At 43.5% G+C, this 27,416-nt stretch overlaps 1 protein-coding gene and 1 long non-coding RNA gene across 2 annotated transcripts in view; one reads left to right on the top strand and one right to left on the bottom strand.

Moving 5' to 3' along the window:
• The window catches only part of LOC125332647, a 49,771-nt gene extending 33,300 nt beyond the window's left edge, over nucleotides 1-16,471 (bottom strand). The window contains exon 1 of the long non-coding RNA XR_007206568.1: nucleotides 16,408-16,471. This is a non-coding gene — a long non-coding RNA (uncharacterized LOC125332647). The remainder of the gene's footprint in view (nucleotides 1-16,407) is intronic.
• HDGFL3 (HDGF like 3) overlaps nucleotides 15,990-27,416 on the top strand; it is a 38,340-nt gene continuing 26,913 nt past the window's right edge. The window contains exon 1 of the mRNA XM_048317785.1: nucleotides 15,990-16,129. Coding sequence (XP_048173742.1) covers nucleotides 16,046-16,129 — 84 coding nt within the window. The 5' untranslated portion in view covers nucleotides 15,990-16,045. The remainder of the gene's footprint in view (nucleotides 16,130-27,416) is intronic.

Raw genomic sequence — 27,416 nt, 5'->3', positions numbered from 1 at the left:
CCACCTTAACTCCAGTAGGGTTCTGTTGTAGGTTGGAGTAAATTTTGCTCCTTGGCTAAGGTAAGTTGGAGGCCTTGTGCCAGGTGTTGCAAAGAGCATTAATACCTGTTCTCATCTTGCAACTGTTCTTTCAGTGTGTTCTAAGGCTAATTTGTTTTCAGTATTTTTTTCAGTGCAGTATTTGCAGCTTCCAGTACTGCCTCAATGCCTCAGCTTGTAATATTTTGTGGAAAGGAAGAGGCTGAGAGCATCTATGTGTGTATACAGAGTTAGCATGTAATAATGCTAGATTTTATGACATGAGTAAGAGCTGCTAAGAAATTGGCTTGTAACTCTTCAGGCATTCCCCAAAAAAACTTCTGTGAGTCACTCGTGTGAGATGGGTAGGATCAGACCTTGCACATGCTCCCATGGTATTTGTCCAGTGGTCCTCTCTTCAGAGAAGCTGCTGGTGGTGACACAGATGTGCTGGACTGGTCACTGGCCTTGCTTCAATTTCAGGTATGGAACTGTGGCTTTTGAACAGCTGGAGATGAAAGGAATGTACACCTTTCATATCTCAGTTGAGAGGCCACACCAGGATATGTTTATGGAGAGGATTTCAGGGTGAGCAGCCATTAGCAGCATTTTGTTGTTGTACCATGTTCACTGTAATGTGCCACACAAGCAGGTGGTGTGGCTGTACTGTGAGCTGGGGAAATCGTGGTGGCTCTGCTGCAAGGTTCTCGTGTCACACCATCCTCTGCCATGCCAAAACACCAGCAAATGGCTTGGCGCAGAGGAGGGTAAGGTTCTTTCCTGAGGTGAGGGAAGGGAACTTGCCCCACCCTGATGATATTGTCTGAGCTTCAAAAGAGCCTCTGTTTGAGACTTCTGAATGTTTTTTGGTACATTGAGATGCTGCACAGAGCAATTAGAGACCAGACCTCAAGGTAGAAATGTTTAATCCTTATTTTTAGCACCTTGCATTTTTTGAATGCATCCCATACAGTGAAGTAGATTAGTAAATAAAATAAAGAAAGGGGAATGTAGGCATAAAAATAAATAATTTTGTCATAAGCAGATGGTACACCTGTATTAAAGCCAGATGATACAAAGAGATTGTAGCCTGAAAGCTAAATGTCTCTTGGAGTAGTTCCCCCGAGCATAGTTAGGTCTCAAGTTAGAGATCACAGTGCACTCTGAGAAGATAGAAGTTTCTTTTCCTTGTTTCAAATGAACTTACCTGTTTTGCATGCAAAAGCATGATATTTACTGTTTAAAAATTCTCTGATGAAGGGCTCTTAATTCCTAAATTCATTGAAACATTGGTTTTGGTAGATAGGCTACGCATGCTGTGCAAACCTCAAGAGAGTTATTTAAATAACTTATGTAAGGAAACCTTTCTTGAGAATCTCCATATGTAACAGATGGGTATTACTGCCCTGTAAAGTAGATGATGATTTCCCAGGCACTCAGATTTGGGAAATCTTGGGTTTGTTTCTTACTCCTGTGAAGAGACAAAGCCTAATACTTACTTTCGAACCCTGCAGTGCAAAAGCAAGCCTACCAAACTGGAATTATTAGTAGGCAGAGACCTCTGGTGGAAATTGTTCAGTACTTCAGGGAAATACAGATCTATTTTGGAACAAAGCTTGGAAAACCCTCCTGGTGAGACAGGTCAGAGGCCTGAGAAGGACTGCATTAACAGCAGCATAGATGTTCTTTTTGTGGCTTTTTTCTCTGTCCTTTCTATGAGAGATGAATGACTCTCTTTAAAGAAAATAAACAATCTAACTTGGATCTGTACACAAGTACAACAACAGCAACCCTTCAAGCTGTCACTGGGAAGCAGCAGTCCATTTGACCCAGCAGTGTCTTGGCAGACTGCAGTGTGTCCATGGTGTTGGCAGCAGCTGTGCTGGAGATGCACCTCTGGCTTACACAGGGGACCCCAGGGAGAAGAGAAAGTCCAGGTGGCCAAGTCCTTCTGGCATCTACACCATGGTAATAGCACCAGCATGTGCTGAGGAGCTTCAGAGAGAACCATCAGTGAGATGTTGAAGCCACAATCCCTGTGCTAGTCTGTCCTGCAGATGCTCCCTCATGGATATTTTCTTTTATTAATAGTTGTGGTGCTTTTGGACACAATGGACAGCTTGCAGTACACTGCCAGTGCCTCAGCTCACAGCAGGTTGAGTAAAGCTAAAGCAGGACTTTACCCAATAGTTTTTCCCAGTAAAATTTGGTAGCTGTCCAAATTATTGGCTTTCCATGTCTGAAAAGGAAACTGGTTTTGCTCTGGTACAGCAGCAGAGCAAAAAAACCAGCAAAGCCCCCAAGGTTCAACAATTGTCTACCACACACAGTTTTGAATTTTCATCTCCTGACAGCAGGATTCAAGCCTAAAAATAAAAGAACACTTCTGAAAATTGCAACTCCTGAGCATTTTTTTTTTATTTTCTCCCCAAATCCTTAAAAAAATTCACACTAAAATGTCTAGAAGGATAAGCTGATCAGTCAGTCCATTGGTCTGGTATGGTACAGAGCTACAAGCAGTATAATCAGGGCAGTTTGGAGTAAATTATGCTATAACATGGCCGCTGTGCAAAGTTTAGAAGTTAATGGAAAGGTTTCTACTGCCTTCAGGTTCTTGATTATGCTCAAAGAGAGCATCTCCACCAGCTGCATAGTACACACACATTGTAGATGCATTTCAGCAGTTTCTCTGGACATTTACAACTGCAGTTCTCTCTGCTTTAAACTCAGCAGAGTGTAGCTGGTGGCCACGTGTACAAGGAATGGTAGTGAACTTTTCAGTGTGAGTGACAGTTTGACAGACATCTTGTAGGGGTTGGGACATTAGTTTGTAGCATTAAGCTTCCCAGTGGAATTCCCATTTTTCTTCCAAAAAAAATCTGCAAAAACTTTGTCTTCTCTTCAGACCAAAGCCCAGTTTAGAAATCCCAACTTTGTAGTATTTTATAGTTCTCTTGGTTGAAGTTTCTATCAGTTAATTTTTATACAAAAATGTTCTTGCTCCTACCGACACAAACAGTCAATACTGAATACTTGTGAACTAATTCAGTTCACGCACATCTCTTCATTTAAAAGAATATCCAGAGTCACAGATTTTCTGTTTAAAGAAAAAATCAGATAATCTTGGCCTAAAGCTCTCTCATCCGGCAGCCAACCCCAAAGTCCAGCCTCTATATGTAACTGCTTGTTCAAAATTCCTTCTCAGTCAGTTTTCAGGCTTCAGTTCTGCCTCATTATTTGACAAACCACTTCTCACATAAATCCTAGATGTATCTTAGGAATTCCTGGGCTGCTTGGCTTTTGATTTTCAGAAGAAACCATGGGTCTTAAAACTTTTGTCTTAAACAAAGATCACATTGACCCAGTCACTGATGTTTAATTATAGCCTCTAATACCTTCTTCCTAAAAAATTGACTCTTCTTGGAACTACACTAACACCAGTTTTCTGTGGTAGATGGAGTGTGCAACCTGGAATATTTAAAATATAAACAATGTATTCCCTAAAATGCAGAGTTGCATTCATACAGATCAGTTTCCCTGTCATGCCAGAATAAACCACTCAAAACTATTTTACATTATTTCCTACTAGTCATAAATAAAATTCACACTGTGATAATCCTTGCTGTGATACTGGGCCTGAATGTTGTTCATTTCTCCAGATGCCAGCAGTTTTTGTAACCTGTCTGTACTTAGATTTTGTGACAAACATTTGTCACAGATACAGGCTACACTGGGCTGTGTGTTAGACGTGCAGAACAAACAAAGTTTCTGAATTTTTTATACACTCCACCATAACATTTTCAAAACCGTGTCTTTACTGAGTTTTATGTTGCTTATTCCTGTGAGCATTCTGATCTGCATTAACATTTTAGGTAACTTAAGCACCCTGGTGGCCATTTTAGTGTCAAAGGAGAAAAATTAGGATATATAAGATGTTCTGAGTGTTTGGTTTCCATATCATCCTCAAAAATATTCTTAAAGGTCTAGTAATTCAAACTGAAAATAATTTGAATATTTTTTTGGCATTACAGTCAATGTTCATAAAGAAACATGTGGCCAGCTTAGGATGGTCAGTACAAAGCTGCAAACTGACTCCATTATTTTACAGAGGATCAAACACTAGGCAAAAGTTTACTTACATTATTGTGCTCAACTCTGATGAAATTATTGAGTTTGCAGATGGAAGGAACATGTAGCCCATCAAATCCTCAAAGATACCCATTGTTTTTATTTGTATTTTAACTGTTAGGCAATTCATTAGCTTTGTAAGAAGAGCAAGAGTCATAGTACATATATTTCTGAAACTAAGCCAGCTTTAGAGAAAGCCAGAATTATCTTCCTTCCACCCTACAAATAAGAGGATTAGAAGTACAACGGAAAGCAAGAATGTTCAGAAAGTCTGTTTTGGAGGCCACTTTAAAAGCATTTGTATGTTACAAATGATCACAGAAGTGAATATTAAAAGATACATAGCTGAATTTTGAAATTGTAGAGGTTTTGGCAAGCAAGTAAGAAGCCCTTTTCACATAGGGTCATCTGTTTTTACTTTTACACTAAAACAGCCCTGCGGTATCCTTTTAAATAGTGCAGGAGCCCCCAGCTGGGCCTCCCTGACTTGTAGTGCAAAACCCACCAAAAAGCAGAAAAACCTTTCCCTCTAAATAGCAAGAGCCATGGGTCAAGAGTGCATGTGTGTATGCCATAATAAAGGACAGAGTTGTGTGATTTGTGTCGATTTTACAGATTAGAAATTAGGCCAGTTTTGTCACCATATTGACACCTTCTCCTAGGTGAAGAATTCAGACCATCCCAAAAACAAAAGCCCAGCACTGGGACTAATCAGCCTTTAAAATGGAATAAATTAACATTTTAAAAGCAAACCCATCCCCAGCAGTTTTGTTAGCCAGGGAAGGGAAGACTCCACTGAATCCAGTGGAGATTCAGCTTGGACACTGCCCAAGCATATCCCAGTGCATGGTGATGCAAAGTCAAGAGATGACATCTTCAGTCTTTTGAAGTAAGAATGTCTGGTTTGCCTCCATGGGCTGTTCCATATGGAGATGTCTCTACTACAACACTCGTTCTACTCACTCATTTATTCCTGGAGTTTCCTGTAGGACATCTGAGTGATTCAGGCAGTATATGGGTAGACAGTAATAATACAGCTCCAGGCTGGAGGAGCATCACAACATAACCCAGATTCCCATCAATTGCAGTAATAACTGTACGTGTTCTGACTTGGCTTCTGCTCATTTCTGCAGCAGCATCTCCAAATGCCACTGCCCATTCCATGGAAGAGTGGAGCTGACTATGCTGTGTGGCAGGGCAGCAGCCTTTGACATGCCTGGCATGAACTACATCCCATGAATCTGAAGGCAAACATTTAGGGGCTCAAAGCCCTAGTTTTTAGGCGTTTGAAGCACAAATTTCAAATGAAGGAGCTTGCAGGAGCACTTCACTAAAAAAATGAGGGAAATGGACCATTTGTCCTTAATCCAAACCAGAGTGGTTACTGACAGAAGAAGGACACTGGTAAAGGATCAAAGCTATTGCCAAAAAAAAAAAAAAAAAAAAGGGTAGTTAAAAGAGAGGGTACAGCAGTATCCTCATTCCTACAGACACTTCCCTGTCTGCAAAACACTGAGAGAAACTGCACATAAACATTCTTATTGTCATGTCATGTGATGGTGCTGCATTGACAGTGATAGATTTTCTGGCAAATGTTTGTGTGGAAAGGCAAACACATGGCAGAGTGATCTACTATGAGACAGCTCTTTGGACCTCACCAGCCCCCCAGGAATGCTCGGGACCAGTGAGAACCAGTAGGTTCCTTACAGTGTGTGAGAGACAAAATGAGTTCATATTCAGTAAAATAAAGGAAAGTCTGATGCCTGAGGGTTTAAATTTGTGTGTATACTTTCCTGCATACAATTTTACATGATACATGTATACAGTTTAAGCAACATGTAGGATAAATTTAACCTACCAGTTTTTCGTTAGTAGTCCATAAATGTGCAGAACTATGTAGTATTTTTAAGACTGAAATTCTGCCCAGAGAACTCAAAAGCAGGATCTTGCTGGTCATGCAAGAGCGCAGTGAGCATTAATGGGAGCTTTACACTTGGCAGGCTTGTGTGAGTGTGCTTCCTTTCATTGCCTTGTGCAGCAGAGAACACCAGATACACGTGGCCAAATTATTTCTTGTATTGCTGTCAGCAAATTTGCACCAAGGCAGGGCCATTTGGTCTACTGACCTTTGTTACATCTGCAATTATTGTAAACTACATATTTGCTGAGAAATTAATTCCTTGCTTTAATTTGACACTTTATTAACTTGGGGAAATGAACACAAAATAGAACTGTCTTTTGCCTGTTCATTTAAAGTCCCATTGCTGAAACAAACAGACAAACAAATTGCACAAAGTTTATATAATGGCCAGTACTAGACGTAAAAGAACTTACAGCTTGTGGTTATAGAACAACCTGCTGTTACTTGTCTATATTACTGCCCTGCATCTCAATTCTTCTTATCCTCTGTTAACAATGTTAATTTTATGTTATGTGGACATTACTGACATCTGTGTAAATAGTTTATATCAGTTTGAATCCTATACTGGATGCTGAAGTCTACATCCTGTGAGTTCCCTAAGCTACCACTGCAAAGTAAAAACTGTCCTGGAAGACTGGGAGTGAGCAGAGGATACTGCATGGGAAAGCAAACTGCAGCTCATTTCAATTTCTTACTATTGCTGCCTGAGATTTGTCCTTCACACAGAAGTATGGAAAAGTAGATCTTTTCCTGTGGCAGGTCCAAAATAACATGTAGGTTCAGAGCTCTGCTTAACCTGAGGCCTGTGGGACAGCAGAATTTAACTAAAGGTCTGTGGTGCCTAACCAGTTGTACCAGTTCTTGCCTTTCTGCTGATCTTCTGCTAGCCATGCTCCAGAAATTCACTGTTGATCACTGGCTGACAAAAAGCAGCTGTGAATGTTCATACTATTTCTTCTCTTTAGGCACCATGGCCCACATGGCAACAAACACTGACTTGTATCTTCCGAGGGCCAGCCTGTGCCCAGTAGAGCAAGCTGCCAGGCCCTCCAGCTGCCAGGCCCTGTGAAGTTGCAGACAGAGGATGAGGTACAAGCAATTAACAGAGGCATTACATGAATGGACAGAAGATTTGAGAATTGCTTTTGGTCCCAAAGTTCCTGCTCAGCTCTAGATTGGCATTATGCCCTTTGAAAGTTTTAGTGGGAGGTTTGCCTGAGTAAGACAGGAGCATCGTGTCCAGGGGGAGCAGCAGTCTATTAATACCTCTCCATTATAAGACTATCATTGCCAATTCTGTTTGGCTGCTTCATCTCGTAATACTCTCTTTGACTTTCTTAATACTAACCAGCCTAAATATTTTATGCTTGTCTTCCAGCAATATACTAAGCCCTTTGCTGCTACTACTCTGTGAAGATAGGTTATAATTTTTCTTCTGAAAACATTCTCTTCTGAAATATTGTAGTTCCCTGAGCTGCAGTGGGAAGGTTTGAACTGGGGTTCATGTTCAATAAGATAGCATCCACTTAAATGTGGCAGCTAAAAAAGAAAATAAACAAGTGGACAGAAATAAGCCATTTCCTTATGAAGCTGCTATGTTTTAATTACATAGTAACGCTGTCACTTCTCTAGAAAAATGTATGTTTCCTGGCTTATGAGGATGTCTCTGCAAGTCTCTGCAAATAATGCACATTTGCTAGGATGTGTATTGCTTTGTAATATTTACATTGGTTTTGTATCTTACTGCGATTTTACATTTTAGCTACTCAGTTTTTCAGTGATAGGAATCAGGAGCTACTTCACTGCATCAAAGTAGATAAAGTGGCACAAACAGTAGCAGAAACAGACCTCTGACTTCTAAGAGACCTAGTGCATATTGGCTGTTTGGTAGCAAATGCAGTAGCCCTGATTTTTCAATGTAATATTTATTATTTATAAACATGTAACTTTTCAAACTCAGAAGAAAAAAAAACATGCCTTCTTTGAAGAGGGCAGTGTTGAGAAAAACAAAGTCAGACTGTGGGGAAAAAGATACATTATACAACAAAGGCTCACTGAAACAGTGGGCAAGGTAGTATTAATTATACATTTTAATCTTAATTGTTATTAAGCATGCCAACTTCCTTTCCTCCTCCACATCCTACTCATGACATTTTCTTTTCAACTTCTATACCACTTTAATTCCAGGCTCCTATGCTAACCCTCACTCATTAGAGGTGTGGTAGACCTAATCAGCTGCCCCAGGTTTTCTGCGAGGGATGGAGTTTTGAGAAAGGAATTCAAAAGAAATGAGGTTACAATTCTTAGAAGGACATGTCATGAGCAGGAGTACAGGCTGCAGATCTCTGAGAGACAAATAGGTGAGCAGGATATGAGGTTTGGTTAATGGAGAAACAATCAACATGTGGCTGCCACATGACAAGATGTAAATAGAAAGGGGCAGACTTGCAGGCCATCACAAGAAATATGATCTGGAGGTAGAGGATGTGTGGAATGTGTGAAGAAACGTGCTTTTAAGAAGTTCTCACGGGAGGCAGCTGGAACCAGTTCTTGCATTTTGCAGGGTGGTGTGCTGATCTTTCAGAGTACACCAGGAGGGTTAAACAATAGCATGTCTGACCAAGTGTGGTGGTGGTGGGTGCAGCAACTTCAGTCCCTCCATCCTGGCTTCCTGTCATGCCCTGGAGAGGAAAGGAATGGCTGCCCAGAGAGCTGAGTCCTTATTTGTTGAGAATGATGGAAGGAGAGAAGGTAACCTGCCCTGTTTCCTGCCTGATCAGCCATGACTTACTTCCCCTGCAACCCATCAGCTGTAATATCATCCATATCCACTTTCCCCAGGCACTTCTTCACGCCCGTTTTCATCCTGGCACCCAACATGGTCATCACCCTCAGCATCACCACAACCACTAAGCCTGAGGACTCTCCTCAGTGCTTCAAACCCAGTAGTATCTCAGTCCTTACCTCAAGGTCCCTTTGAGGATTCATCATCCAGGAGCCAGGGAATGATGGAGTAAGTCTGGGCAGGATGGGGGTAGTAAGGTGAGAAAAAAAAATCTGGTTTTGGCTGGGATACAGTTAATTTTCTTTAGTCACTCATATGCTGCTGTGTTTCGGATTTGTGACTAAAGTGGTGTTGACAACACAGGGATGTGTGGGACTTGGCTGCCTACTGGAGTTAACCCACAACAAAGAAGCAGCAGGATGCTCAGTCCAGTGAAGCCAAGGTGTAAAACACAGGTAAGACAGGAAGAGGATGTTTCCAAGTGACTCTTGAGCAAAGCAAGGGCTTGTAAAGAATGGCCATATCATCAAAGGCACTACTTCACATGAACTGGAGAAAGAGGGCATGTGGATGGGAGAGGTCAAGAAAGATCTACAGAGGTCAAATGTGGAGAAAAGTGCCTTCACAGAGATGAAAAAAGCTCATGGAAGAAGGAAGATAGTGAGATTTGGATGTGGCCTGGGTGAAAGGCATGAAGGGAGATGGGCTAAGACCCAGTTTATTGATTTGAGTCACTGAGAGTTTGGGGATGTTGCCCCTGGAATAGAGAAGGATGATCTGGAGAAACTTTCAGAGGTGACATGCTGAGAGTTTTTCTGCTGATTTCAACAAAGTTGGGATTACATTCTTGTCATTTAGTTTGCATTCTGTTAAACTCTTGCTGATGCCAACCTATCTAGGAAGAAACTCCCTACAGAATTTTTTTTTTTTTCCTGCAGTAACACTTATACATTAGACTGCAGTACAACAGATGAGATTCAGGGCTTGGGTTCCAGAAGTGTGAATTCTTGAGCAAGAGGTACATCCCATCATCAAACTGCTGCTCTTGAGAGGGGTTTTATGGTACAAAGCAGCAGCAATCTCCAGAAGCTGAATGCTAGCTGCATTATTTCTTTCTGTTTCCTGGCTTCTGACACTGTCGTTCAGGTGATACAAAAGTGAAGTTACAAATCCCCTTAAATAAATATGTTCTGTTGTCTATGTTGGGATGTAATTATTCATTAAATCACATTTCAAAAGGCATTTTGATGAATGTACCAGAGGGCATCCTTTTCTCTGGCATACCAGAGAAATCCTTTTCTCCAGTATTTATGAGGGGAAACTACGATGGGGTAAGTGTCACGAATCTGGCACTAAATTTATTGTTCTTGTCAACTCTCAACATACTTCTCACCCAATAAATCTCTGAGACTTTAGATGACACATCTAAAATATTTCTCCAGAGGAGAAATATCTGTTGCAGGTTTTCTTTCTTAGGTATTATGGCTTTATAGCTTTAGAGGTGAAGTTTCTCACCTGGCCATTTGAAGCAGCATTTTATAGATTAGCGTATCAAATGGAAACAAGAATCGCTAGTTTCATTGTAATGAATTATGTCTGTAACAAACACTTAAAATTATGGGAACAGCAAAGTAAATTGTGCAACTTCTGTCCATCAAGATCATCTTCATATCATGTGTAATGTTTATAGAAGTACAAGGTTTTGATGAGTGTTTCTCAATAAAAGGCTGCTAAAACATCTCACATGCCACAAGAGAAAATTCAAACAGTGAAGTTGCAAAGTCAGATAGTTAATGTTGTGAAATACTCAGATTTCTGAAAGGTTTTTGATACAATCTTTAACATAATCTTCTGATTTGTTTTTTTTTCCCCCCATAGAAAATCTCAGGCTGGTTAGCACTTAGAGACTGGTAGGTCATAGAGTCCAACACCTTTGAATGCCGTGTGGATTTCCACATCAGCTGATGAGCTAACTGGCAGCACAGTGACAGGTCATCAGTCCTTGTATGGAGAACTTGCCAGCAGAGCAAGAGAATGAGGTGTACTGGGCTACAGCATTTTGTTAAGATAATGTGCAGTTTTTCTTGATTTATTCTAAGATACTCTGAAATCTTTGTCTTCTTAGACACATACCTGCTTTTACCTCTCTTTCTTAATCCCCTTCTGCTTTTCTCACATCCTTTCCAGGCTTTAACTTCTGCTTGCCTTCCAGCTTTCCCCAGTGCCCTCACAGGGAGCCATTTTTTCCTCTCATGAGCTTTGCTTCCTCAGTCATCTCGAGTCATGAACTGAATTGCATTCACTTTAGCCTAGAGCATGTTTAGTCCAGACAGAACAAGAGTCTTGTTTATTAATCCTTGTTGAGTGTGTACAAATGCTTTTCAGACTCTTGCAACTCAGCTACATTTATATGGTACCTGGAAATTTGGTAATTTTACAATTATTTCTTTTACTGTCATTGTCAGAAGAGTTTTGAGTCATCACTGAAAATTTCAATTCTAATGGTTAAATTATGAAAGATATGCAAGCAACTAAAACCAGAGGTTTGAATTGGAACTTGTTAAGCAGCACTGACTGTAGGCATCTTTTGCCTTCTGTAGCTTTAGCTGAAATGCCTGTAGAGAACAAGGAATGGCAGCAATGCATACTTGCTAATAACATTTCCATCCCATACAAACCTTTCCAGCTTATAGTGGAAAGCTCCCAAACAGAAAGTTAATTTTAACTGAAGCGCTTCTATCTCTTCTGCCTCTAGGATACATGTTCACACCTCTGCAACATGTAAAGCAATCACCTTAAAGATTGTCTAATTTAATATGATTAGGAGTGTATAACATAAGAAGATTCATGAAACTGAGGATAGATAACTTGCTCCAGCTATGATACACACCCTTCTCCCTTCTAAGCTTATTAAAGAGAAAGCTTGAGATCCCCTGGTGAGCTTCTTATCTCCAGTAATTAAGAATATCCTAATGGCCATGGTAAGTGCCTTCTATGCATGTTGGAATGGACATAAACCATCATGGCCTCTTTCTGCCTGACATGAAGTAGCTCTGTGATTTCAGAAAGTGCTCTCAGACATGTCTTGCACAGGGGAATGGCTCAGTTGTGATTCAGAACCATTTCCTATTAAAATATTTAACAGAGAAACACTACCTTACTGTGGTCATAGGCAAAATACTAATCATGGTAATCATTACTGACACATTTTTACATACAGGAAAAGGAAATGCAGAAGGAAAGAAAATTATATCAGCCATAGTTAGGTAAATAAATACTTTTACTTCAGTATCTGACAGTAAAGTTGATTGTACAGGTGGCTATTCTGCAGAGCATTTGCAGTCTGATGTCAGAAGAGACTGGAGCAGGGAAAGCAAAAATTGTAAGGTGGCCAGGGACAGAATGTTAGAGGCAAATATAATAATCCATGTGGCTTCCACAGACACAGTATAGGCAGCTTGTCACAAAATGGCAAGTGCAAGATACCAGCATGAATAGGATTCACGTACCAGACTGTCTGCATGCAAATAAGTGTGTGCAAAACCATGATTGGGGAGTATTTAATGCAAAACTTAGGTATGTTTAAAAATTTGTTCATGACTTTGGAAGGTTCTTTTGAAATTAGGCCTTCTTTGTCCTCATCCTCTCTTCTTAAAGATTGATCTACACTTTGAAATCAATGAAATCCTTTCACTATGAAAGTTTTCAACCAGGAATGTGTAGCTATTTTTTTCCTCCTATGAATTGGGGAGAAGTGATCAGAACTAGCTGAAAGCTTCTCAACAGCTTAAGAACACTGTTTCCTGGGAATTATTGGGAAAGCAAAATTCAGTAGCGTGGCAGTGACTTCAAAGCAGTTACCTCAGACTCCATCTGTCCTGGGTGACTCAGGGTTTCACTCCTGACCACACTGCTGGCCCTGCCACCTCCCTCTCGGGCCTGCTGAGCCTCTGTCATTACTGTCTCCCCTGCTGATACTTGTGTATACTGCCCTGCTCTGGGAATAGAACCCCTGTCTGGCAGGGGGAGAAGTGAGAGAGAACTTGGTATTATCATTCTGGGGAGTTTAGGGGGAAGGAGAGACCCATCCCTGCTGCAGGTCTCCCTTGCTCCGTAAGGACATGGCTGTAGCTGCATCTGTGACCTGCTGATCTTTGTGCCCAAAGCAGCCCCAGCTCTTGGCTTCTGTAGGCTTAGGACCTGGCCTATGTACATGCAGTGCATATATTAGCAAGCCTCTGCACCCCTGCACTCACTGTTATGATCTGAGACTGCTCTTGAAGTGTTTGGAAGAAACTCTCTTCACTCCTCTTTTCCACTTCTGTATGGGAGGAATAGATGAACTCTCCTTTGTAAGAGAAGAGAAAGGAACAGAATACAGGTGACCTAGCAGGAGATCTCAAGCTTTGTATGCTGTGATGAGTGACTGAGGGGGTAATGCACACTACGAAACTCCTCTGCACTTTGTGCCAAGGTTCTTTTCTGTGCTGTTAATGTGTGGAACATTTGATTTGGTTTTTCATTCGTCAGCAAGGAAATTTGCTTTCCCTTCTCCGTCTTTTCCCAGCATCTTAGCTGTAGCTTGATGGAGGAACTATCTGCAGAGTGTTCAAGAGTTTTCAGCTGGCCAAACCTGAACAGTTCTTACCGTAGCAACTCATTTATGCTTTGCCATCTATAGACACGAGGAAAAGAGCTGCATCCTTGCATGTCCATGGGATGAGTTCTCTTTGGAGCTCTAGTATATGACTATCTTCACTGCGGACTAGAAACATTATTCATTCACTGCATTCTCTGCAGACACCAGTGTGGGGCAAAAGGCAATAAAAATGTGCACATTGCAATGAGATGTTTCAGTTCTGTATCTAGTCACTTCGAATGTTGCTGTTTTGACATTAGCAATACATTGTTGTTTGGGTGTGTATATAAAGTGTACAGTTTCCTTTAGCAAGAAATTGGCACACAGCCTGCTCCTTTCTCTTTAAGGTCACTAAATAAGTTACTAGAAAGAGCTATTCATATATATCTGAGATGAAAAGCAAACAATGCATTAAAAAAAAAAGTCAGCTACACCTCTCTAGTAAGTATTCTGGTTTGGGGAGGTAGCAGAGGTGTAGGAGGTAAGACAGCACATAGGATTATTCTGGACAGAGTCAGGTCAGACTCCCCAGTTCCTATACTCAGAGATTTTATATTACATTTTTCTGAAGGGAATTTAAACTGAAATTAGGTATCAGTTTAAAAGGATACAAAATCCTATTTGATGTGAAAGTGAAAGTGAGCTGTTGGGCCAGATGTATATACTGCAGTGGCAACCCTGTCACTGATCAGTACTTCAGAACAGGTAACAGCACTGAGCACAGTGCAGGTTAATCATCTAAATGTTTATCCAGCTTTTTGGAATTCTTTTTCTGTTATTAGTCTGCTACTGATACCTGAGCTAATGATTTTACAGCAGTGCTTCTACCAGCGGGGAAGTGCTTATCCTTTTTTATGACCCAGAGTGAAAACTTTCTTGACTTACGTACTAGCAACAGCAGCATTTGTGCTCCAGAGCCACATCTGGGGGCACCATAAACAGCAAGTCTTCTTGGTCCTGTGCCAGCCCAGGAACAGGTGCTAGAAGAAGCATTTATTTATCTTATTTTTCTGCCATTACCAGCCCTTGCAGACGGGAAGGGCTCTCTGTGGTCCATCTACTCCCTCGCAGAAATGTGACCCTACTGTCTTCAGCCATCTATTTCCTTCATCAGCAGGAACTGCCTGTGGCCAGGTGCTTTCCTTGGGAATCAGAGAAGTGCCAGCCAGAGCTGGTATTTCTCCCTAAACCCAAAGAGAACAGCTGCCATCTTAAATGTGGGAGTGGTTGGACAACCTATTGCTACAGTTTCAGCCAGACCTGCAGAAAAACCTTTCCTAAACTTTGCTGCTTGTGACCTACCTTTCTAGTTTCGCTCCACTAGATAATACTTGAGTATAATAAATGTCAGTAATAATTGATGTTTGAATATTACAGCTGACCTGATAACATTATGGTAAAAGCAGCAATATCTGGGATTTGTGAGTTACCACTGCTTCCCTTCCACAGGGAAAAACTGGCATCACTTGGCAAGCAACAGACCCCAAACACCCTGTGAGAGGAAGTCCCCCTTGTGCAGCTCCGAGGTCCATGGCTTGGTGGATGTGGGTTTTAGTTTTAAGCTGAGAAGGCAGGTGGAGGGTCTGGCAGTGGAGAAGAGGCTGGGTACAGAACTGGGACAGCCTTGTGCTTAGGAGCCAGGCCGTTGCCTAGGGTCTGCTCAGGCTCCTTGGCACGGGGAGGGCTCAGGAGGGGTGTGCAGGCAGCCGGAGGAGCCGGTCCGTGCTGGGCCTAGGCCTCCATGACGGGGGGCCCGGGCTCTCCCAGGCCCAAGGGCCGGGCGCCTTTGGCCGGGGGACGCGGGCGCCGTGCTGCAAACACCGGCCGGCTTCTCCTCGCCGCCCAGCTTCCATGTCGGGCGCGCATAAAGAACCATGTCATGCTTCAGCGGGGAAGGGAGGGCCGGGCGGGACTGGAGCGCTCTCTGCTCGCCTATTTTCATAGAAACCGATCTGTGTACCTAGAAAATAACAGGAAGGGAAAGCGCGGGGGGAGGCGCGAGCGGGGTGGGGGGGGGATAAGAAGATCCTGTTTTCGGTCGCTGCCCGAGGAGTAATTCGTCGGAGACGGCTCCATATTCCCGGGGCCGCGGCGGCTGCGGCGGGGATGGAGCGGGCGGCGCGGGCGGCGTAGCCCAGCGCGCACGGGGGGGCCGCGGGCAGCGCCGCGCCCGCCGCCGCCGCGGGGCGAGGGCTCCCCGGCCGCCCCCGCCCGGCCAGCCCGCTCCCTGGTACCGGGGGCTGCTGGGGTTGTGTCCAAGGCCTCCCCCTCCCCCGCGTACACACTCACACACAGACACACGCACACACACTCACACTCACACACACACCCCATCTCCTCCTGCCGCTGCCGCCGCCGCCGCCGCCGCCGCCGCCGCCGCCGCCGCCGGAGATATCGGGGATCGCCCGCGGCCCGGCCCCGCTCCCGGCTGCGCCCCGTGCCCGGGCGCATCGCACCCCGCGCGGGCTCGCCCGGCTGCCCCCGGGGCGGCGTGCGCGGGGCGGGGGGTGCGGGAGGGCGGGGGGACACACGGCGGCTCCCGCGGCGGCTCCCGATGGCTCGTCCGCGGCCCCGAGAATACAAGGCTGGAGACCTGGTGTTCGCCAAAATGAAGGGGTACCCGCACTGGCCGGCCCGGGTGAGTACCGAGGCGGGGGCGCCCGGCCCCGCGCCGCCGCCCCCCTCGCCCCGCGGCCGGGCGGGCAGCGGCCGGGCCGCGGCCAGGAGCCGCCGGAGGCCCCGGCTCCGGCCCCGCCGGACGGGGGGCCGCGGTGCGCGCCCACCCCGCTATTATTGTGCATCTTTTCTTTGATCTGTAGATTTCTCCCCGGCCCCCCGGGAGGAGGAGGAGGAGGAGGAGGTGGAGGAGGAGGAGGAGGAGGAAGGGGGAGGGAGGGGGGCGAGCGCGGGCTGTACCTGGGTTGTTATCGCGGGGAGGAGGCTTGGGGAGCCGGCAGCCCTGCCTGCATGACAACGATGCTGTTTATTATGCGCCCTCCCTCGCCCCGGCCCCCGGCTCCCCCGGGAGACTCAGGGGCCCCCGCCGCCCCCCGCGGCCCGGGGCAGGGTAAGGCAGGGCAGGGCAGGGCGGCCGCCGCCTCCGGGCCAGCGCGGCCCAGGGAGCGGCCGGGACAGCGCTGCGGGCCGGGCCCGGGGACCTTCGGGGAACGGGCACGGCCCGGGGCAGGGACAGGGACAGGTCTGGAGGGGGCGAGGCCCGGGGTCAGGCTGTGGGTGTCCCCGGGGCGGCGGGCGCGGGGGGCTCCGCTCGGCTCGGGGCGCGGAGGTTGGGTGGACTGAAGCGGGGTCTGGCTCTGTGGCAGCTCCCCAGCCCTGGGGACACGGCGCTGCACCCAAGCTTTTTGGGTCTCCCACACCTCCCGCCGCACCTTGCCCTTTCCTGGGTTGACTTTCTTTCACAGGCCTTTGTCATTTTTTGTTTTACACTGCCATGATACAACTGAGGTGCAAAGGCATCGTGGTCATTTGGCGGTCAGCTAAGCGCTGGTTGTACTTGAACATCCATTTCTGGTGCTGCTACAATAACGCAGGGCAGAGCTTTCCCTGGGGGGTCTGGTACTGGCACACTTACATGGCCTGTCCCTTCTCTACTCTTTGGTCACTGTTGTGTAAACTCACTAAGTAACACGTGTTGTGGGAACTCTTGGCAGGCATCAACCAGTGAGTCTGTATTTACTTGTCTTCCCCGGCCTTGCTGGGATGATTGGGTAGTGCTTCATGCCATCATTCGCTAGTCAAGGAAAGTTGCTGTTCTTTATAGACTGTAAGGAGCATGAAGATAGTGAAGAGTTGTATGCAACTTGCAGGGAAACATGAGCAGGGTAGAGATGAACTGGCATTTAGCATTACCCTTGTCAAGACAGTCCAGGAAAAGGATGGATATAAGTGCTGGAAGGGTGTCCTGAGCAGAACTGGGAAGCAGAAGAAGTGTTGTTGAACAGCAGACACTGTACAAGGAGGGAAGGCCAACACAGCAGGCTGAAGCAAAGGTTGGTGAAAAAAGAATAGCGACAGGGTTCTAAATATCCAGAAGCCTGGTAATGAGGTGGTGCATGCAATTATTTTGGCAGAGCAGGCTAAAATTAGCATGCAAAAGGCCGAACATAATCAACAACGGGTTGTGGTTTTATAATTCTATCATTATACAGGTTGGTGGATATACTACCTAAAAAATGGCAATTTATGTCAGCAAAACAGCACGAGCCACTGAAAATTGACTTCTTTCCTACCTCTGTCATGGTTTAATTTACTGTGAAAATTTTAATGTGAACAGTTGAGACCATTACCACGTTGAAGCATGTTAATCCCTTTCCTTTTTGAGCCTTTGTAAAACTCCCATTTGTTTACTCAGAAGCAGAACAGGGCCTTTTGGTTTAATGGCATTTTCTTTCCTTTCAAAAAATCATTATATGCTATGCAGCTGGTCAAAGCTTTTGACTGGGTTACTAAGTAGGCACCTGAATGGCAATAATACCCAACAAAGTACATCCTGACTAGGAAAAAATAGGTATGCTGTTCACATAACTCACTTCCTTTGTGCAGACTAACCGGATGTGAAGTTCAAGTGAAGAAAAAGCAGTGTCTAGCTTTAACATGACTTAGCAAGTAGAGGCAGAACCTGTAGAGAGCCCAGAGACTACCATCAGGTGGGAAGAGAGCTGTCAGGAGAGGGGAGCATTAGTACTGGGTGTTAGTTCAGCAGAGTGTCTAGAGGCACAGAATGTGCTCCTGTAACTTGTGGTGCCATTACATGCAACTTCATGGTAGATCAGGCTGATGTCTACCTGAACCTTGTTAAAATTACAGTTCATGCCATCTTTGCCAGGACTTTTCTTCATCTTCTTTGCCAGGTTTTCCTGATGTGCACTTTCTCAGTTAAGGAAAAACCTAGTGAGGACATTCGTCTTTATTTTGCTTCCCAGAAAACGTCATTGCATACAAATAAGGGGAAAAGAAATATTTGAGTTGAGAATGCAACTCAGATACTTCTGATTAACTGAATGCCCTTTTTCCAGGGGATTCACTTGTTTCCAGATCCTTGAGTGGTTTGCTAGCTACTTCTCTATTCATTATGCAATTAGCATGTTTGATCTTTGTATTCTCATAAAAAACTTATATATTTCATGCTAATATAGTTGCTTAATAATACGAGTAACAATACATTTAAATGGCAGTGTTATTGCCCCTACCAAGTGGTGTTTGGCATCAGTGAGACCTTTGGCATGAATTTCCTGTCTAGGGACAAACTTCTTAAACTGTGTTTAATAAACCTGCGAAGTGTTAGAGCAGGACAGAAGGGATCTGCCTGCCCTTTAATGGAGCACACAGACGTAACTGACCTGGCTCAGAATCAGCCGTGTATTTTTGTGCACATGGGTAGTGTCATGCAGAGGAGGTACCTCAGATCCCAGAGGCTCCAGCAGCAGGAGTGCAGGCGTGCCCCCAGCTCAGTGACTCCTGTCTCTCAGAGGGACGGTGCTTGTGGGCTCAGCCAGCTCCACGTGGCACAGCATCACTGACAAACCCAGCACAGGCAGCCCTCTCAATTCCTACATTAGCTTCCCACCCTCTCTCTTTGGAGCTATGTTGATCCAGAGATCAGCAAGAACAAGCCTGACAAACCTGACTTCCATCCCTGTGAGTAAAGAGAGAAAAAATGTGCAGAAAGTGGCTAAACAGTGATGATACGCCAGGGCACCATTGGAAAATTGTGTCTTATAACTGATGGAGTGCTCTACCAGTCAAACTGCATTTAATGTTTCTTTGTGGATTGGTCTAGAATTCATTTGAGAAGGACGGAATTTGCCACACTTGGCCAAAGCCATAATGGTCAGATACCTGACGGCTGAAAGAGGTCACTTAGGTCTTATTACCTGAAAGGGCTGCTTTGAGTTTTGGTATTACATTTTCTTGTGCAAAGCCAAAATTTCCTTTGGTTTGACTGGAGGACAACAAATAGGTTTAGAATTGAACTGAAGTTTAATAATAATGGTAAAGGAAATACAGTTTGGTTTAACGTGGTTTTTATGTTCGTCCGTGATGTCTGTTGTCTTCAGATGCTCATCAAAAATGCAGAATAAATACCAGCTGGCCAGGTCATCAGTTGCTGTAATCCAACAAATAACAATTGTGTATCCAGAGAGTATGCAAAAATAGAGGGAAGATGCCATTGTGGTTAAAAGGTAGAAAATAAGAATTTAATTCATTGTATATTTCATGAGTGGTCTTTGCCCTTGAAGCACTAAATCCCCCTGTGTCTTACTGCCTTGTTTGTAAGACAGTTAACAACACTTTTCCCTTTAAAAAGGTGTTGTGGAGACAAAATCGCTAACGTTTATGAGTTTCTTTGATACTACTGTGATAGGAGCTGTATTAGCACATGGAGACAGAAAAATCTCTTTCTTCAGACACCCTAGTTTATCTAGGATAAATGTCCTGGTTTATTGAGAAATTGTCCCTTGAATAGTCACTCAGATGAGATAAAAGAGAAAAACTAGTGGTAGATTCAGAAAGATCGATAATGGTGTTTGTTTTATGAGTGACCCTGAAGAAACAATAGGCACTTAGTTGCTGAAATTAGCTGCTGATTTAAAAATAGGAAGGGAGCTGTTAATGCAACTGTAGAGAGCAGAGAAAAAGTCTGGAATGACCTCAATGAAATAAGAACATGCCCAAATAAATGGCTGATGCCATTATTGAACAGAAGTCTGGGATTGTGCAGGTGGGGAGTCAAGAACTCTATCTGGATTAGCACCAGGAGTTTGTGTAGGGATGGTAAAATTTATTTGGGATTATACAAGAGACCCAAGAAGGTAAGACAATGTATCTTAGTGTAAAACACATGGATGCTTAAAGCTGTTTAGAACACACTGTGTTGGGAGGAGAACACAGCCTTTAAAGTGTTGGTGTCACACCATTATGAGGGTGCATTTACTATCTTGTCAGGGCGAAGTTCCTATTTCCTGGGCTCCTGTTTGTCTTGTCCAGTTCCTTTATTGCTACTCTGAATTAACTCCCACTTTAACTCCACATTTGCTGCTTAGCTAACAATCCTCCTGTGACTGCCACTGTTAAAAAGTACCTGCCAATAGCAATGGCAGAATGGGATTTGGGGCACTTCAATGTATTAGAGTTGCAAATGGATGTGAAATTTTCAGTATATTGCTTAGAGTAATGCACAGTAAATGCTGTCACCTTAATGGGAACTAGTGTCAGTGGCAGGCTGAACATCATAGTGTAGTGATGGTAGTTTTTAGCCCAGTGTATATTTGCAGTATTGTTGACTGTGTCCCCCCTCCAACAAGGCATGAAAGTAAGGCACCTGCAAGTATGAACTAAAATAATTCAGGGGAAGGGTTTGAAGGTAAGCTTGTGCCTAAAGACTGTGTGAGATGACAGCCTAGAAAGGCTCACAACGCTGTGGTATCGTAATGTAATATAATGTTAGACACTATTAAAAGAGATGACTACTACAGAGTGACGGAAGACTTTCAGTATCAGTAAAATAATTTTGAAAATATATTTTGGAGACCCCTATGCAGATATTTTAGTAAATAAGCCTCTGTCATCCAGTTCAGTGAAGTATGGATGGAGCCAGTGGGTTGGTTGTGGTGCAGCTGTGGGTGTAGGACCAAAGCCTACGTTCTGACATCATTTGATAAAGTACAAGGTACAGAAACAGCTTTAGTCTGTGGTAATGGCCAGTGTGACAGCTTGCAAATATTGAACTCTCCAACACATCATAGAAGAAAGGTTCTGCATTTTAAGTGTTTGATATTTAAAACAGACCATTTGTTTTTGTATTAATATAAGAATAAGGGAAGGTGGGTTTTTCCCTGGCAGGGTTTATCTTTTTTGGCAAAGAATGACAGACAAAAATCAGATTAGATCCAGAAAACTTCAAAGGGTCCATCGAAATAGACAACAGATCTTTCTCTGTGTTTTTCTGCCAAAACTTGGTCTGCAGTCTTTTGAGCCTTTCTCCTTGGCCATTTGGGACCGGTCCAGTCCTTCACCATGTGCTTTTCTCCCTTCCTCCTTTTGGTTGCTCTGGTTTATGACCTCACTTCTGCCATGTTACTAAATATGAGTCCCCTGTGACTTCTCCTTTACCAACTCAGAGCTTCTTCAGTCTCTCTCCCTCTTTAATTATGTACCTCGCTCATACATCAGTCCCTGGAGATCTGCAAGCAGTTTTTCCTGGCAGGTCTCTGTTTGTTCCTTTCTGAGATGAGACGTGATTTGCTGATCACTGCAAAGGTCTGGCTTATCCTAGGAACTGATGGTGAGGTCGTGGCTTCTTCAGGCAGCACTTCCATGAGTTCTGCCGTGGTGCATCAGAATAGAGCACATTTAAGGCAACAAGTCCGTTGTGGAATTGTTTTTACTTTCTAATTCTTCTGCACCACGTTGACACATGTTTCTTAGACAGTATTTAAACTTATTTGCAGATACCTGGTCATATCCTAGAGTAGGGGTGAATGTATTTACAGTGAGTTAATCAGTTCATTGAGTACTGATTCCTTCACTTCCTAAAACAAAAATAACAAGGAGTAGAGCATAAATTCTCCTAATATTTGGAAAGTAGGGAGCTTGAGTAGCTAATGGTCTTTCTCTGTCCTCCTGCAATCAGTTTTAAGTTTAAAACTGATCAGTTTTTTAATTTAAAAGATTTCATCTGAAGATTGTAGCATAAAATGCCATCATTTTTATACATGAAGTCGAACCACAGCTTATAGTAAAACCTTGCTCTTGTTTGGCAAACAAATAATTTTGGGGGCAAGATGTTCCATGTTTGTTGTTAGCATGGTAGGAGTATATGGGGAAACACCTTTAAAATTCAGTTCTTTAAATCTCTCTATTGTTTTTTTTTTTTTCTCTTTAATTAGTTTAAATAATTAGCACCAAATGTGCAAGTCTGGACTTTTTGTGTAGATCACAATAAATGAATACATTTTCTCCTGCAGTGTCACAATTTTAAGTCCAAATGAAGCTAATGCAGAATAAGATCGTTGTCTCAGAACCTTTGAGGCAATAAGCAACTCAAGTTTTTCACACCCATACTCTACAGACTTTTTGTTAGATCCTGTTCCTTGTTACTTTGAAGCCACTGAATAATTTTCATCAACCGATCTCATGGAAATCGTTGGATATATGTTTTGGGTGAAGGAATAGTGCCCCTTTCAGTGAAATCTGTATGTTGCTACTACAAAAAGATAGGAGAAATATTAGTTTCCCCTCATTAATTGACAGATTTTTTTTTTTTTATTGGGTAAAGAACCTTTTAGGAGCCCCAACTGGAATGAACTTTTTTGTAGACAGCAAAATGAAGACAGAGTTTTCAGGCTTAACTCTTCATTTCCTGATTTTCCTGTCATAATACCACATTAACAGGTCTTCCTGCATTTAGGGTAATAAAAATCTTGTAAGCAAGTGATTGTTGACAGTAAGTATATACAATTGTCATTTGAGGATAGATGAAAGGACTTCCTGATAATGCTGAAGAAGTGAGAACAATGGGGAGAGGTTGGACATTTTAACTGTTTGAAATGGTGGTGTCTGAGCAGTAAAAACCTTTCCACTGTGTACTTGAGAGGCATAAGGAGAATGAGCCTGCCTGAGGCCTCTCAGTAATACTGTAATTTGAGTGATAAATATAGCAACAAACACTGGGAAGTAGTCTGTGTGGAGCAAGCAGGAAGAGGTTGTGGAGATGGCTTTTTAAAGGTGTTAGGAGTTAGAACATCAGTACTTTGCTGTTTCCTTAGGTACTTTGGTACTTTTCAAGGCTGCTCCTGTGCCATCCATCTCTGATCCCTGCCTCCCATGGATGTGTCCCTGTGTGTACAGACCCACCTGTCCTGTGCACAGGTACACATGGAAAAGATTAGATGCTTCAAACACAGGTGTAGCACATGGGCAGGACATCAGCTGGCTCAGGACACCAGCAGAGGCAGCATCAACAGCCAGCAGTTTGGCTGAAGCACAATAGGAGCAACGAGAATGAGCCGTTATTTGAAAGATTCCAAGAAATATTTGGCAAACAAGACAGTATCATGAGGTAAAGCTTTTAGAACTTAAAGAAGGAAACAGATCCTTGCTTCCTCCTCTTGGGAAGGTCTCTGCAGTACTGGCTTTGCACATCTGAGATTGTTTCATTCAGTTGTGTAGCAGCCAGTTCTAAACCTGATACTGAAATTGGATATAAACTGCAGATTCATTTCCAGTTTTCCTTTCTTCTACTCAGACTGTTTGACATGACAGGCTTGATAATACTTTTGCCTGAAGGGTATATGAGACCTGGGTTTGGGATTTTGTTTGTTTGTTTGGGGCTTTTTGGTTCTAGAAAACAAAAGGAAGGTACAAAATTTGAGTAAATACTGCAGCATGTTAACAAAACAATGAACTTCCCATGTTATGAACTAGTTCCTATTGCCCCAGTCTGAAGTTCCCTATCCTTCAAGTGGTCTCAGGTCAACCCAAATATTATCCTTGGCATCAGTGCTTCTCCAAAAAAACACATAATGTCCTTGAATTTCAGAAGAATTTTATCTCTGCCTCCTGGCCTTTTGTAAAGCCCTGCTGAAATCTGAAAATGCCTTCAGAGTCAACATAAAGGGAGGAGATGATGTGCTCTGCTCTGGGCCACACAGAGCCCAACATTAGAAAGGACAGGTGTCCATAGACTTTGGTCTCTGCCTTAGAAAAGTATATTTAAATCTCTTTCAGCTTTCCATCAGCAGATTGAAAGGTTAATTAGCATACATCTGTAGCCCTGACAATGCAAACTGGAAACAACTGTTTATTTTGCCTTGCAGCAATGTGTAAAAAACCTAGAGGGAGACTGTTTGCCAGCTCTGGTTTGGCTGCTTGAATAGAAGACATCATATAACAAACGAGGAAAAACAGGGCAAGGAATATCATACACCAAGGAATTTCTCTAAGACAATCAGTTAACAAAACACCCTACATGCAGCAGAGTAAGTAGGGCCAGAGAGGAAGGAAAAAATTCCAGGCTGTAGGGACCTTATAGATATCACTGTGGTGTCACTGATGTCAACTAGGAAACAGTGTGTCAGCCTTTAAAGTCAGGAACTTTGTCCTCCTTGGGCTTGGAAGGCACCTACCTAGGAAGCCACTTAAAATACAGAGAGTAAAACTACACCAAAGGCAATGAGCAGAAGAAACTTTAAGTTTGGGAGAGCTCAAGATACAATTGCACAATAATGCAAACCATTTCTGGGAATCAATCCCGTATCAGACTGGGTTACTAAATGTACTAAATATAAGTACATACTGAAACTTAATAATAACACAGGGAGTGACCTTACAGGGATGTGTAGCATCAGTCTGGAGATGCAATCCAGGTGGGAGAAGCAGGAAAGTGCAAGGAGAGGAGCAAAAGCTATAGCTGCAAGGAACAATTCTGGAGTTGCTGTTACTTCCTTGATATGCTGATGTGTTTTGCATACAAAGTCATTGGAATCAAGCAGCTCTTTTTTGCAAGGTTTTTTTCGGCTTCACAAATCTTGTATTTTACAGCATTCTCACCTCCATAAAGGGTTACTGTCAACCCCTTCTTTTAATTCTTGGAGGATGGTGTATCTTCCTCATCCAGAATCTCCTGCACATGAAGAAAACAAGAATCCAGGTCTCCATTCCTGACTTACCCTAGCCTCTAACCTGTTGTTTGGTAACGAGGAGGCAGTTCCTGCAGCTCCTCTTCTGCTTAATCCTCTGGGAAAAGTTTGGATGTAGGGCACTTACAGCTCACCTTTTCTATGGCACTCTGTGTCTTCCCTTGCAGCAGCTGTGGGGTGGGAGCAAGCAAGGGAGGCATCCATGGAGCAGTGTTTGGACTCACATGTGCCCTGGGTTGCCTGTCCTGACAAAGCAGCATGAGGTGATGCCAGAAAGTGGAGCACTGTACCTCAAAAGGAGATTTGTATCCTTCCTTCTCTTGAGTTTTGCCATTCTCTTTCCTACTGCTTGTGCAGAGACCACCCAGGCAGGATGGCTGAGGGAGGCTCCAAAGCCAGCAGGCATGGAGGGCTGTGTTTTTCACCCCATAGCAAAAGCAAAGCTGTCCATGTATGGCCTCCTTCTTTCCTTGGGACAGAATTGTGTCTGTGTGTAGATCAATCCCACCAGCCCCACGGATTGCTTTTGGTGTGTGCGTTGCCCTTAGTATCTGTGTATTTTTCCTTAGCTTCATTTAACATGTTGCCAGTCTGTCCATCCGTGTCCTGCACAAGGCCTGGCTCATTCTCCCGGGTGCAGTTGCACCCAGTGGGGCTCTCTGCCCACGCTGGCAGGACGTGTGTTTGTGTATGGGATTGCTGCAGAGTGCTGTGACCTTTGCAGCACACTGGTTATTCAAATGGAACTTGTGGTCCACTACTGGCTTCCTGTAGTATTGCTGCTTCCAGCTTTCTCTCTTATGTTGCCAATCCTTTTTCCCAGCTGTGTTAGGTTTGTCCTTTTACAGACTGAATTTCAGTTTACGTGCAGCTCGTATTTCTCCCAGTCCCAGGACTGTGAGTCAGTTGTCACTGGGTTTACAATCACTGGGTGTGGGGAACTGACTGCACATTTCTGCATACACACCTACGAGCACGAGACTGAATATCTGCAAAGGTTCCCCCCTTGCTGTCCCAAATGCCTCTTCCAGAACATGGAAAAAGATGCTAAGGGAGGCAAATCCTGGCAAGAAACACACCTAAGCACGGCATCTCATGCCAGGCACTGTGTCCTACTGTAGTGGCATGTTTCTGTCTTCTTTTTCTTAAACTAATTAGCTGCAAGTTGGTTTTCAGCCCAGATGTCATAGTTTCCATCCGAGCCAGTGCAAATTTGTATTTCTGTAAGGATTTCTTCAGACACTATTATCTGGAAACCAATTAAGTAGCGTTCACTCAGGATTAATCGCATGTGGAAATGTTTGCAGAACTGAGGTTCCTGTGTTCTTAGCAGCATACTATTACTGCTGTATTTCACTATGCCCCAATAGGAAAGGGCTTGGGAATTCCATGTGTTACTTGCCCTGCACAGATCCACTTCTTGGCTGTCCTGGGTGTTATGGAATAGCAGAAGGAAGATAATACCTATCCCAGTAGTTTGCTCTCTGAAGACCGTGTCCCAAAAGCAGAGAATGAGTTTGACTGCATAAAGATTCCTTGATTTCAATAAAACTGCTTACATGTGTGCTGCCGTGCCTGCAGAAACATAAAGTAGGGCCACAGCCTAAGGGAGAAGGCAGACGTTCATCTTAAAAGAGAAAAAAATAAAATCTTACATTCCTTACTGCAGTGCCTCTCCAGATACCAGGACTTTTGAAAGATATTAGTGGTGCAGCAAACTCAAAAGATAATTCTTTTCGTATGGTGTCTGGGTCAGGTGACTTGCATATGTGCACATTTTCAGGTACCCCTTTTGCTGCTTTTTATCAGAAGTTCTTTTTCAATATCTTCCTCATGTGCAAATTTTATTTTCCTTTGTCACAGTCAGTATTTCTATCACAACTTGTAGAAGAAGGTAGCATAAAGCTATTAAGCCTCATGGTTAGAATTTTAATGTCTGCAAAGTAGTAAGTTTGTTCTATCTGTTAATATTTTGTGTTCTTTGCATTTATTTGTGCGGCTCTGGAGCTTTTTAACGTTTGTAAGGTAGTGGGTCAGTTTTGTGAACAGATTTTTTGAATTGGTACTTCTGGTAAAATGACAAGAACTCCTTGTTAAAAGATGAGAACAGATTAGAGAAGACACATTTGTCAGATGGGGCTCTTCAGCATTAAAATGCTGTGAATGTTTGCTCTTTATCTTTTAGAAGATGCTTTATGCCATTTCCTGCCTCACAAATGAATGGATTCACCTGTGTATATAATTGCCATTTTATTGTGCTGGATG

This window comes from Corvus hawaiiensis, chromosome 13 (assembly GCF_020740725.1).
Source record: "Corvus hawaiiensis isolate bCorHaw1 chromosome 13, bCorHaw1.pri.cur, whole genome shotgun sequence".
Taxonomy (NCBI): Eukaryota; Metazoa; Chordata; class Aves; order Passeriformes; family Corvidae; genus Corvus; species Corvus hawaiiensis.
This window is presented reverse-complemented; position numbering and strand designations above follow the sequence as displayed.